The following is a 13462-nucleotide window of genomic DNA, read 5'->3' as shown; positions in this document are numbered from 1 at the left end:
ATACGCACATGGATTTCTTAACCTTATTTGAACGGTATTGAATATGGAGTGTTCTAAATGAGCGAGCACTTGCACAAGATTAGTAATTTGCATTAAAACATGCCCAAAACATGTTCATATAAGGGCTTTCGGCTAGGGCTGGGTGATATGGCCAAAAAATCTCAGTATATCAGTATATATATCAGTATTTTTGGGCTAAATAAAGATATATTGTATTTTTATTTTATTTTTATATATATATATATATATATATATATATATATATATATATATATATATATATATATATATATATATATATATATATATATATATATATATATATAATATATATAATATATATATATAATATATAATATATAATATTTTTTTAATAACTTTTTTCCATTTTGAAAAAATAAAAAAAAAAAAATTTATTTTAATATCTTATATCACATCCTGCCCAATGTTGTCCTACAAATACAGTGAATGTAATCGTCTATGCTATATGTGCAAAAAAGGGTCAAATCACATTACATTCTAACATTGTAACATGTAACATGCAATCTAAAAATAAAAATTAGGCTTTTTAAAGCAGAAGTTAAATTCACTAAACCAATGAAAATGAAAAAAAAACAAAAAACAAAAGTACAGATTAATTTGTATTAGGCTATTTTGATTTACCATATTACAGTAGTCACTTTACAGTTAGTGCTATCATAAAAATAGACTTACTTGTGTTTTTTTTTAAATTCTATATATGACACATTTATGTTCAACAAATATTTTAGCAAACTGTATATTTTAGTCAGAATTATGGCCCTCCTATTCTAATATGCTGTGTCTGTTTGGCGCGCATGCGCGCAGCGGTGCTCATTCGCTAAAGTGTGAAGTTTACTGGAAACTCGCTTGCATATAATGCTCATCCACTCCTGAAATGGAAATATTTGCATGACTTTCTAACATTTACAGATGGAAAATATACCTGTGAAATGTAAGTTATGCACTGAAGAAAACACACCAAACACATTAAACTGCGCAAGTATCTGTCAGCACATGTCTGTCAGAGCATCTGATGGGGCAAGCTGCTTTAAACTACGTGTTAACTATTAGGGTTGTGCCGATGAACAATATCATCGTCCATCGTGATGGCTGACCGACATCACGATGGAGAGACACCATCGTGATGCCACGCCCACGCCCCACCCTGCCCCTTTTATTCCCCTCACGTGCAACCTATTGGAAAGCCCGGATGAGTCATTAGTTGGGAAATAAAATAACCCTTTCGCACGTAAGTTTAAAATATTCTGGCTGACCCCCCAGCGTGAGTTTTTCAAGGCGACCGTTATTTAGAACGTATCGCTTTATTGTTTCCATGGTGTCGCATCATTGCTTGTCATGTCACACACCGCAGCGCTGTATGACTGATGATCTGCTTTTATTTCAGTTTTCCTTTTTTATTCAAAATATTCACTGATTTGTTAACTATAACATGAAATATCTGATATTCCGATTTCCAAATATGTGAAAGTGGATGTGTTTTGCTGTTTAAACAACTTTATAATGATTGTGTTAGTTGAGCTATACCAAAGACTATAGAATAACACTTAAAGGGACTTTGGCTATACACGTTATGGCGTCGTCATGTTAGTTTGTGCCGCAGGTTCTGTTGGATTCACAACATCTTATATGTATTTAAACATCCGAAGCCTAAAATAAACATTATGTGGTTGAAAAGACTGCATATTTGTGATATGAAAAGTGCTGCGTGCCTCCATCTCTGGTTTAGCGCCAGCCAAAGCGCACACGCACATTTGAATTTGGAAGTTTCCAAGATGCACTGCACTGAACGTTCTAATCCAATGAATAATAATTATATAATAACGAAAAATTAAAATACACCCCCCGCCCACCACCGACGATATCATCGTCCATCACGATGTTTTACTGTAAACATCGTCAACTGCCAATTTAGGGGACATCGCCCAACCCTATTAACTATATCTTACGAGTTATTTCAAGACCTTAATATTAAGCATGTCTCATGTTTGGGACAAATTGTATTATGCATTTTCCCCACAGCAGCTCACTCAGCGTTCAGATCCTAGAGTGTGCCATCCTCAAAACAAGTTCAAACAAATACAAACCCAGATTACATAACACAAATCTTTAAGATGAAAATATGTATAAAATTTCATCTTGATAAGTTTGTAGGACCACTCAGAATATGTGATTTTTGCATAAATGGTTTTTAGTTCCTAAATTTTTTCGTAAATTTAGAAAAAAACTGAATGAAGTATGCACGTAAATGAGACCCAATTTCTGACAGTTAAGGATTTGTTGATATGCTTTCATGCTTTTGTACACATGTCTGCTTACTGTGGACATGTATAAAACCAGCTAATAATCACTCCTACACAATGACCTTTATTAACCTTTCAACCACAATAATCACTAGAGGTTTATTTGCAATTATGTTTTAAGAAACGCAACCTTTTCATAATGAAATGGATTGTTATGGGTCACTGACCTCAATCAGCTTGTATTCATAGAAGGACAAGGCCCTCATGCTTGTAAATGCACATACTCAAACTCACATCATACAGTCACAGCCAAATGTTTGCAAGCACCTTAGTTAATTGTGGTAAATAAAAGAAAATTCACAAAAATAAAATATAGAGATGTTTTTAATTCATTTTAATAAACTGATGCTTAACCTACAATATAGTTTTGGTTTGGATTTTGTCATTACAAAAATGTCACATTATCAGCTCAAATAAGCACAGCCGGTTCACTAGAGCTGCATTTGAAATTTTAAAATATTGTACTGATATTTTTGTCAGTTTAAATGTAAAATAAGTTTTAGGCCTATACACTATTTCTTTTTCACTAACTTTTTGACCTTTCATCTCTCAGGTTTCTGATATGAAGTAAAATACCTTCACTTTAAAAACTTTTGTTTAGATTTGTACACAATTATGCAGCTGTTGAAAGTTAACTGACTGCACTTTTGTCATACGTTTAGCTCAAGCACATCTATTTCATCCAATTTCTCTCAAGTATCATTTTAAAACATTGCACAGTCCCCCGTTGCCTTAGCGCTATCGTACGAGGTCCCTCTCTGTGCCCTTTCTAAGAGTGGAGGTGGTGTTAGCGGTTGAGCAGCTTCTCCAAGCGCAGGATTGAGTGACAGGAGCAGCTGCTGCTCTGTAGAGAAGGAAGAGTGTGGATAACGTGGGCAGAGACGCAGTCATTAGTCACGGCAAGTACGGGTTTGGATACATGAGCATGCCAGCAGAGGTGACAGGGCCAACGTTGGTAATGGATGCCTTTCCGCTCTGCGCCCTATCCGCACCTATCCCAGCATCCTCCTCCTCTTTCTCTCGCTCTGACACACGAGGACTGCATCACGCCTGCGAACCCATGAGTGAAATCTTAAACTGCTCTGCTGATCTACCCTCTCGGGAAAGGGACGAAAGGGAGAGATGCTGTGGAGAAAGGGAAATAGGACTGGAGGACACTGGGAACGTTGCACTCAACATCGTATGCAGCCGTTATTGTCTTTCTCTCCCATCTCCCTCTCAATCTTTCTTTCCATCTCTCACTTATCGATTTTATTGTTCTGTCTTTTGCCTTGAGATTTTCATGCCCTTTCTATCTGTTGATGGTAGTTGTAATCTGTCCACGGATGCACGCTAGTTCTTTTCTTTCTCTCTCCTTCTCTGTCAGAGATAGTGAGTTTCAGAAGTGCAGTGCGCTACTTTGCTTTGGCACAGGATGTGTTGCTTCAGTAATCTGGGAAGTAAAACTGCCAAGTATATCTGCCAATGTCTGTCTTAGCAGTACAACAGGTTCAGATTTATGAACATGCTCATTTCTGTTTCACTGTTAATTTCTAATCTTTTCAGAAATTGGCCCATTAGATTTTCTAATACATAATTCATGACTTCATCAGTCAGGCTTGTGCTAGGTACTAATTTGTAAAAGATCTCACAAAGTTGCACACAGAAGTGTATCCAACAGATGTTTATAACAACAATTGAGCTGAAATGGTCTTTATTCATAAGTTATTTAAATTTTTAAAGTGTTTCATCAAAAACACTTGATGACAGATTTTTAGTTTCAGATTTAACTCAGAGACCAAGCGTAGCAAAATTGCAGTGTTTGTGTAAACCAAAGTAATACCTAATTTCACTAAATAAATGTAAGAACTACACATGCCTAGCTGATGCAGCTATTTTGGTGGGGTGAAAAAATGCAGCCACACAAAATAGCTGTAGTCAGCTGACATAAATAAGTAAGTGCATTTAACATCTATATGTACATACTGTCAGTATATATTTCTATGCATCTAGTGATGGGAACAGGCTTACATGTCCTGAAAATTTGAACATAAAATTGAGACTATAGTGAAAATCCAATGCTATCCATTTGGGGTCAAACTTTTTTTTTTATTATTATTGTTCTCAAGAAATGGTGCATTCAATTAAATCTATATTGTAAAAATTTGGTTTCGGTTCTTTTTTTTTCTAAACTGTTTTGTCATTGCCCAGTTATTAATATAACAATATGTTTATTTATTTATTTTTTATATAAATAAAGTGGTTTAAAATTAAATATATTATATTTAATATATGCTTTGATAGGAATATTTATTACATTATTTAAATGGTCAAATAGTGAATTTTTTTTTTCTTCTCATGGCTGGTTAAAATGCATTTATTTTTCAAATACATTATTTGTGCATCAAAACTTAAAAAATAGCGGTGAAATTTTGCAGCAGTAAATACCCAGCTTGGCAACTTTGCTAAATTTATCCAAATTATACCTAGATTCAAATTTTGTCTAAACAAAATGGCTTTAATTCTTTTATATTTCTTTTTCCTCTGATATATTTAAGACATTGAAGTATTATCTTTCTTTCCTTTTTCTTAATGTCATAAGATGCTGGGAAGACGTGTCTGCCTGATGAATTCACGAGTAGAAGTTGACATCCTGCGGTTTCATTTATTTGCAGTTCCAAAAAGAACAGGTGTTAGGCATGGTTTGATTCATGTGAGCATTGAAAGATGTGAGAGCTCTTTGCTCTTCTGTAAACCAGCATCTCCAGTACTATTTTTCTTTTGAGCAGAAATCTGTAGAAACTATGATTCGTTAGTCTCTTTTGTTTGGATCAAAGGTTTCGTCACTTATTATGATGGAGATTCTTATAAAGCAGGTCACAATACTGAAGGACTTGAGATGTTTTTTCTTATAACATGATTTTTTCCTTCTTGTATATGTGGTTTGTGTTTTCAGGAGGATATGAATCTTAATGAGGACAAGAAAGCACCACTTAGAGAGAAGGACTTGGGCACAAAAAGGGAGATGGTCCTTCAGTACATCATCACAGCTGCAAAAACTGTAAGTCAAAGAATAATTGCAGCCACACTGACTAACATATAAACCTGAAAGCATGAATAGTAATGATTCCTTTGAGCTTCCATTTGCTTCATATTGGATTTCCATTACTAACCCTGATACTGAATAAGACTTTAGACTTTTTTGACCTAAAGGCCATAGGAGGTCATGTCACAGACCGAGACCATGTCAAATGTGTCAGTGTCATTGCAATATAGAAAAATAATAAGCTAAGGTGCGGAATCACCAGAGAGTCACCGTGTGCATTCGTGTCTGTGTTAATTTGTTGTTGTGTGCCTGTGCCGACTGTGTGAGTTTATTGTACTGGTGGGTTTGCCCTGATAAAAATATCTGTAACTGCAGGCCACTTATGATGACATTGACAGGCTAAAGACTGTATTTATCGGAGATGATTGCCCTCATTTTAGTTTGTCTCTTTTGTTCTCTTGTCCTGAGGTGAGAGGGAGGAGTTGAGTCTCCTCATATATACTTATGAACTCATATTGCTGTGGTAAAGGATGGCAAGATGTGATTTTACATCATCTTCCAATGTGTAATTCACCATTTCACTTTTCTACAAATAGTCTGGAGCATTGTATGCTAGAATACTGAAGGAAGAAGAAATGCTGTTGAGAAATGAAATAAAAAAATACATTACTATTAGTGATCGACCGATATTGATTTTTTTTTTTTTTTTAGAACAGATACTGATAATTTTTGTTTGTGCCCGATAACCGACATGCAGAAATGCAGTTTTACTTTTTTTTTTTGGATATGATTACAACACCACTGAACTGAACAAACCATTTTATTTATAACAATCACTCCCTCCTTGCATAGAAAACAAAACAAATCATATTTATACATCAAAAAATTTATTTTAATCTTCATATTACAAAAATAATTTTATTTATAAAAAGCATCAGCAGCAACACTAATGTTAACAATAAGCAAAATAAATGTATAATGTCTAATGTTTTCAAATGGAGAAAATAAATTAAAGACAGTCACAGGAGTCATATCAACTTTGCAGAAATGTAATACTTAATTTTAAACTACAGTTTTAGTAGATTTATAAGATGAATAATTAATTTATAGCTGAGTGAAGAATAATTTGCTGGATAATTTTTAATAATATTTTTCTGGAATATTGGAATATAACAAACAAAACATTTTATTTCATTCCATTTCTCAACTGGTATGTTATATCAGAATTATTAATAATGTTTTTGTCATTCTAGAATATGAAATATCTGCTGACAAAGCACTGTTTATGTATTTACACAGAGCTATACTCAAACTGCAATTGCTCGCAGAGATAATTAATTTTCATAGAGTTGTGTTTACTTGGATGTTTATTAGCGAATGAATTATATAGTAATTGTTTATATAATTACGGTGTTTTAAACAAGTGAATCTTGTTAAAAGTTACATGCGGTGGCCGTGGAGCATTTCCTGAGCGTCAACCCGCTGAGTGAACAGCAAAATGCAGACGACTTAACGAGACTGAGTATAGACAACAGAGAGAGAATGCGCTTTTATTTCCAACATCATTCATGGCTGTTTTATTTAATTAATGCAAAGTTACATCTTTATTTGGAGAGGACTTGAGGGATTATCTTACGTGACTCCGTGCATAAACTAGCTACATTTCAGGCATTTATGTAACACATCTAAATTGTGCATTAATTACGCCGTTGTCTCGTCTCCCTTCAGATGCACTATAATGACAATCCTGCGGTCAGTTCTCAAAACACCCACAAGATGGCGGCGTTTATCGGTAAATCCGATATTACAAAACCGATATCTGATTATGGTAAATATCGGGGAAAGTATCGGTAAACCGATATATCGCTCGATCTATAATACAAAAGCTATTCTTAAAGTACTCCTTTTAATTTGAAAAGTTTGGCTTTTTAGTGATGCCAAACAATTTATCAGTTATGGGTTTAAAAGGATTGAGAAAGTGTTTTTTAATAGTCATTCTTTAACATTTATTAACATTTTATACCTAATTCAGCTTGTATGTTAATCTACTTGCTGATTCATAATTAATTAGTTTGCTAGAGTTTGCATTGGGGGTGGAAAAAAAAAAACAAAACATCAGGTGCTCATCAAAAACTACAGGTGGGAAAATTTGCCCCAAGCATTCCTCATACATGCTGATTGGAGCTCTCTGCATTAGATTGATTTCTGAGCTTTAAGCCATGCAGCTTAGAGGATTGTTTGTCTGTTTTTAAGTCCTGACGTGTTGGTGAGACAGACTGACAAGCGTACATGTATTAGAATTGAGTCTGTTCAACAGATCCTCCAGTTCTTCCACTGCACGACATTGCTACACACAAGTGGAAAATCTATATGGAGGATTCAGGCAAGGTGGATAAAAAATGCATTTTTTCTGCCGAAATTAATTCCCCAATCTAATCCTCCTGTTGGTTAGCTTTGCGTTCGTTTACAGGGCCTACGAACGATGGAAGAGAAACAAGAACAAGGGAGTTTAATTATAATGCTGTTCCCCTCTTTCCGCTGAGAATTTAATTATTTTGGAGTGCTTGGAGATTTCAGGATGATTCAATTTGGATTGTATTTGCTATCTGGAGTGGCTGGTCGGGACTTGTGGTTTTTCTCCAATCAGCTTTAGTCTCTTTCTGCATTTGGAGTGCTGAAACTCATAGACCTTGGGCAATCATGATAAAACTCCCAATGTATTGGAATCTATTGAATTTTCTCAGATAAAATGACCTCCAAATAGATGACCCAAGATTTTTCTTCCAAGTAAAATAAAATGAGAAATGCTCCTCCATGTTGATTTAAATAAAAATAAAGGTACTTTATTGGCATTGATGGTTCCATAAAGAACCCAAAAGGTTCGTTAGATTGTTCTTTATTTTATGTTCTTCACACTATGAAATTAATAGTTATTTCAAGAACTGTTCACTGAAAGGTTCTTTGGGGAACCAACTTTCTTCTATGACATTGCTGTGAAAACCCCCTTTTGGAACCTTTATTTTTAAGAGTGTATGCTGGTGGACTAAAACCTTTTGAAGGCAATAAAGGTGTTGGACAGAAATAAACCTTTTTGAAAAGGAATACTATTTAACATTTATAGGAATGCTTCTTACCCTGCATTTCCTTTGGGGTCAGGTGAACCTGAAACCAGCCTTATTATCCTGGGCTTCCAGTTTAGACTGCCTCAATTTTTGAAAATATATAGCTTTGCACATCCTTTCTTGTTAGGTTCTTGTTATACATGAAGCGTATTGCAAACCCTTTATAAAAATTGAATCTGTTGGACAGAACAGACTGTGATGTATTGGTGTTTTTGAAATTTCCCTTTTCATACTCAAATAAGCTTCTTCTCACACTACCTTGACTAGTTTGATGGATGGACATTACTTTAAATGTGGAAAACGTCCTGGAGTTTCTCTCTCTCTTTATCATGCACTCGCCTGCTCCTGCCCTCCTTCATCTCTCACTCTCTCCATCTCTTGTCTTTTGACATTCAGGCCTGGTTGTTTACCCCCTGTCCGTGTTCTTGACGAATAATTGCCTTTCAGTGAAGCCTTTCCTGTTGGCTCTGCTCCTTCGTCTCGCTTGGTAATTGAAACTATAGATTCTGGCATAGGCTCCTCTCCCTCTCTGTTAACAACATTCACCTTTTTAAAACATTCACCTTGCCATTGCCAGCATATAGTGTGGGTATAATTACCATTCACTGCACCTGGAATGAATGGTCATAGTCAAAGCTTTTGCTATTTTGGCAATTGATGCATTGTCATTTGTTCATTTAAGTAATTTTAAAAGAGCTGGAAACAACAAATCCCTGACGTTCAAATGCAAGTAGCATGTTGTCATGATGGACAGAATTGAGTAGCATTTAAAATGAAAATGGTGATGACATCATCCAGCTCAGTTGTTTTCATACAACAGTGTCAGTGCAGTCATATTAAATGACAGTCATTAACACTCTGAGGTCTAAAAACGCGCCGGCGCGTTTTGCAGTTTTTTTTTCACATTGCAGCAAAACAGACTTCAAATACTCCGTCATTTTTTGTCATAGAGACATAAGTAATATATCAATTGAAACTATAGAATGTCTTCTTTTATTTATATACACTCAAAGTAAAAACAAAATGTTGTGCTTTTTGTAAAATAAAGAAAACTAACATGATGCGTGATCTCTCCTCTCCCTCTGAACGAAATCCAATCTGATAATTCTCAGAAAATGAACTGTAACTTAGTGAATACTAATCACAGAAAAATTAAACTTATGTCTAAAAAAACGTTAAGATGTCAGGTTTTAAATCATGTAAGTCAAATCGAAAACAAACCTTCTGTGTTTATGTAATCTGTATGAAAAGAGAGCCATGTCAGAAGACTGTGATTCAGCTCATTATCCGCTAATGCGGCCACGCCCACGGAGCCAGCGCTATTCAGACGCAAATTCAGAGGCAATACATGCATTCATCATCTCAATCGTGTATTTATTGTCTTGAAAAGTGTTTATCTGGATGTAAAAGTCATGGTTAGCGATCTCTAGAAGACATACAGTTAGTTCCTGTTTACTTTTCTTCTATGGATGAATTTTAGATGAGTTTTTGTTTCTTTAGCGCCCTCCTGCTGCTGTATGAATTGGAAACTCCATTCATGGAATAGCCTCTTCTTCTTTTAGATGAATTTGTGGACTAAAAATGCATAGAGCGCCCTCCGACTTCAAGGATGAATTGAAAACACCAGCGCTCATAGTAATGACAGTGAATATTAAATAAAAATAACTCCTCTGTATAGAAAATTGACATAAGCATATGAGAATCCAATATTTCTCCATATGTGCATGCTTTTAAACTAAAAGCCTATATTCAGACTCTTTGCATCACAGAAATACATTATATTTTAAAGTATAATATAAAACCATTACTTTATATTGTAATAATATTTTTCTGTATGTTTCATATATCATAATGAGCTTGAGACATCACAGAAGGTTTTTTTCACAGCCTACTTGACTGAAATGCCTCATTAATATGCAAGTCATTTCAGCTCATTACTATCCAATTCTTTTGTCTTCTCAGGTGAGAATGGCCCATTTTCAGTGGTGATTCACGCCTCCTCGCATACTGTGTTCCTTGGCAAAAAGTGTCTTACAAAAACTAAATCAATATATTGTTTTATATGAAGGAGTAGGCAGCATAATTTTTATATAATTCTGAAGCAAAAATTCTAGTCTACAACCTCCAATACCCAAAAGTCTTGTGAACACAGATTTACTATACTTTTTTTGGCCTTATTTCAGTGACTTAAGTTTTTTGTTTTTTCAATAACCACGCATAAATGTTATTCCTTCAAAAGCACAAACATGTACATACATGTTCCTCACATATTATTGTAGCCTAGTTTGTGCTGAATACAGTGTAATGTCACTTTTTCCATTAATATGTTTATGAAGAACTGAAAAAAGCACAAATGTCAGAGCATGTCAAAACTTCTCCAGGCCCCAAATCAGCCTCAGACTCCAGAGGGTTAAAAGACAGTTCAGTCAATTAACCCTCTGGAGTCTGAGGCTGATTTGGGGCCTGGAGAAGTTTTGACATGCCCTGACATTTGTGCTTTTTTCATTTGTTCATAAACATATTAATGGAAAAGTGTCATTACACTGTATTCGGCACAAACTAGGCTACAATAATATGTGAGGAACATGTATGTACATGTTTGTGTTTTTGAAGGAATAACATTTATGCGTGGTTATTGAAAAAAACAAGAAACTTAAGTCACTGAAATAAGGCCAAAAAAGTATAGTAAATCTGTTTACAATACTTTAGGGTATTGGAGGTTGTAGACTAGAGTTTTTTTCTTCAGAATTATGTTGACTACTCTTTCATATAAAACAATATATTGATTTAGTTTTTGTAAGACACTTTTTGCCAAGAAACACAGTATGCATGGAGGCGTGAATCACTACTGAATAATGGGCCATTCTCACCTGAGAAGACAAAAGAATCAAATAGTAATGAGCTGAAATGACTTGCATATTAATGAGGCATTTCAGTCAGGTAGGCTGTGAAAAAAACCTTCTGTGATGTCTCAAGCTCATCATGCTATATGAAACATACAGAAAAATATTATTACAATACAAAGTAATGGTTTTATATTATACTTTAAAATATAATGTATTTCTGTGATGCAAAGAGTCTGAATATAGGCTTTTAGTTTAAAAGCATGCACATTTGGAGAAATATTGAATTCTCATATGCTTATGTCAATTTTCTATACAGAGGAGTTATATTTATTTAATATTCATTGTCATTACTATGAGCGCTGGTGTTTTCAATTCATACTTGAAGTCAGAGGGCGCTCTCTGTGCATTTTTAGTCCACAAATTCATCTAAAAGAAGAAGAGGCTATTCCATGAATGGAGTTTCCAATTCATACTGCAGCCGGAGGGCGCTAAAGAAACTCATCTAAAATTCATCTATAGAAGAAAAGAAAACAGGAACTAACTGCATGTCTTGTAGAGCTCCCTAACCATGACTTTTACATCCAGATAAACAGTTTTCAAGACAATAAATACACGATTGAGACGATGAATGCATGTATTGCATGTATTGAATTTGTGTCTGAATAGTGCTTGCTCTGTGGGCATGGCCGCATTAGCGGATAATGAGCTGAATCATGGACTTCTGACATGGCTCTCTTTTCATACAGATTACATAAACACAGAAGGTTTGTTTTAAAAGCTGACATCTTAACGTTTTTTTTTTTTTTTTAGACATGTGTAATTTTTCTGTGATTAGTATTCACTTAGTTACAGTTAATTTTCTGAGAACTATCAGATTGGACTTCGTTCAGAGGGAGAGGAGAAATCACGCATCATGTTAGTTTTCTTTATTTTACAAAAAGCACAACATTTTTTATTTTTCCTCTGAGTGTATAGAAATAAAAGAAGATATTCTATAGTTTCAATTGATATATTACTTATGTCTCTATGACAAAAAATGACGGAGTATTTTAAGTCTGTTTTGCTGCAATGTGAAAAAAAAACCTTCAAAACGTGCCGTCGCGTTTTCAGACCTCAGAGTGTTAAAATTAATTCATGAATTTATTGATGGGTAGGTGGGGTGGATGCAGTAGATGGGTGGATAGATAGAATGGTTTGTTAATTTAAGTGGATGGTTGGTTGGATGGATGAATAGATGGATAGAACTGGGTTTGGTTTGGGTCACGGTTTTAGTACGGTTCAGTATGTGCTATGTTCAGGAAAAAGGGGGCCTACTGTCAAATTAAAATAAAGAAAATAAGAACAAATGATCAAACTACAAGCAATAGCACACATACATTAGAGCAAAGATACAAATGGAAGTTTATTTGGTGTGCACCGGGTCAGGTTTTTCAGATAAATAAAATGTATAAAGTAATCAAATGTAAAATAACACTGCATATAATCTTCACTGCATAAATTAAATAAAGATCAATCCTTATTAAAGTTACAAAAATTATTCAGTCAAGAGCAGTGAGTGATTTCTTTCTTTTGTTGTTTGACCACACAGAAAGCAGCAAAATATAAAGCAGCTGTCACTTTAAGACTAATGCACGAATCCAATATACTGATAGGCTACTGTACAGTCTTTCTCGACTGTTTACATTCATTTAAGATGTATTAGACTATGGGGCAGTTTCCCGGATTGGGTTTAAATCGGTTTAAATCTGTTTAAACTATGCTTGAAATGGGAATGGTTGAGCAGAGTTTAAACTATTCTAGGCTTTAATCTAGAATAGTTAATCATGGTTTAAAAATGGCTTTCTGAAACACAGATCAAGTACAGATTACTAACATTTGGAATTTTGGACTATGGAGTCCTGAACTGGAATAAACAAGAATAGTTTAAATCCAACTGTGCTAATCTGAATTAGCACAACTGAGGTTCCCTATAAAACATGGAATGAATAAAGAAAAACTTAAAATTATATGGAACTGACATGCAAATCCAAGGAAAACAATGGCAGCAGAAAAAAGACTGCAATCAAAAAAAAAACTTTACTGAACAAAGGAACAATAGCAAACAGCAAAGAATAAATAGCAAAGCAA

At 34.6% G+C, this 13462-nt stretch overlaps 1 protein-coding gene across 1 annotated transcript in view; it reads left to right on the top strand.

Annotated features, from left to right (window-relative positions):
• diaph3 (diaphanous-related formin 3) overlaps positions 1-13462 on the top strand; it is a 332513-nt gene that overhangs the window by 37129 nt on the left and 281922 nt on the right. Inside the window, exon 4 of the mRNA XM_067387955.1 lies at positions 5278-5382. Within this exon, the coding sequence (XP_067244056.1) occupies positions 5278-5382 (105 nt within the window). The remainder of the gene's footprint in view (positions 1-5277; positions 5383-13462) is intronic.

The sequence above is a fragment of the Chanodichthys erythropterus genome, chromosome 6 (genome assembly GCF_024489055.1).
Source record: "Chanodichthys erythropterus isolate Z2021 chromosome 6, ASM2448905v1, whole genome shotgun sequence".
NCBI classification, from domain to species: Eukaryota; Metazoa; Chordata; class Actinopteri; order Cypriniformes; family Xenocyprididae; genus Chanodichthys; species Chanodichthys erythropterus.
The sequence above is the reverse complement of the archived record's forward strand: the minus strand, read 5'-3'. Positions and strand labels throughout refer to the sequence as shown.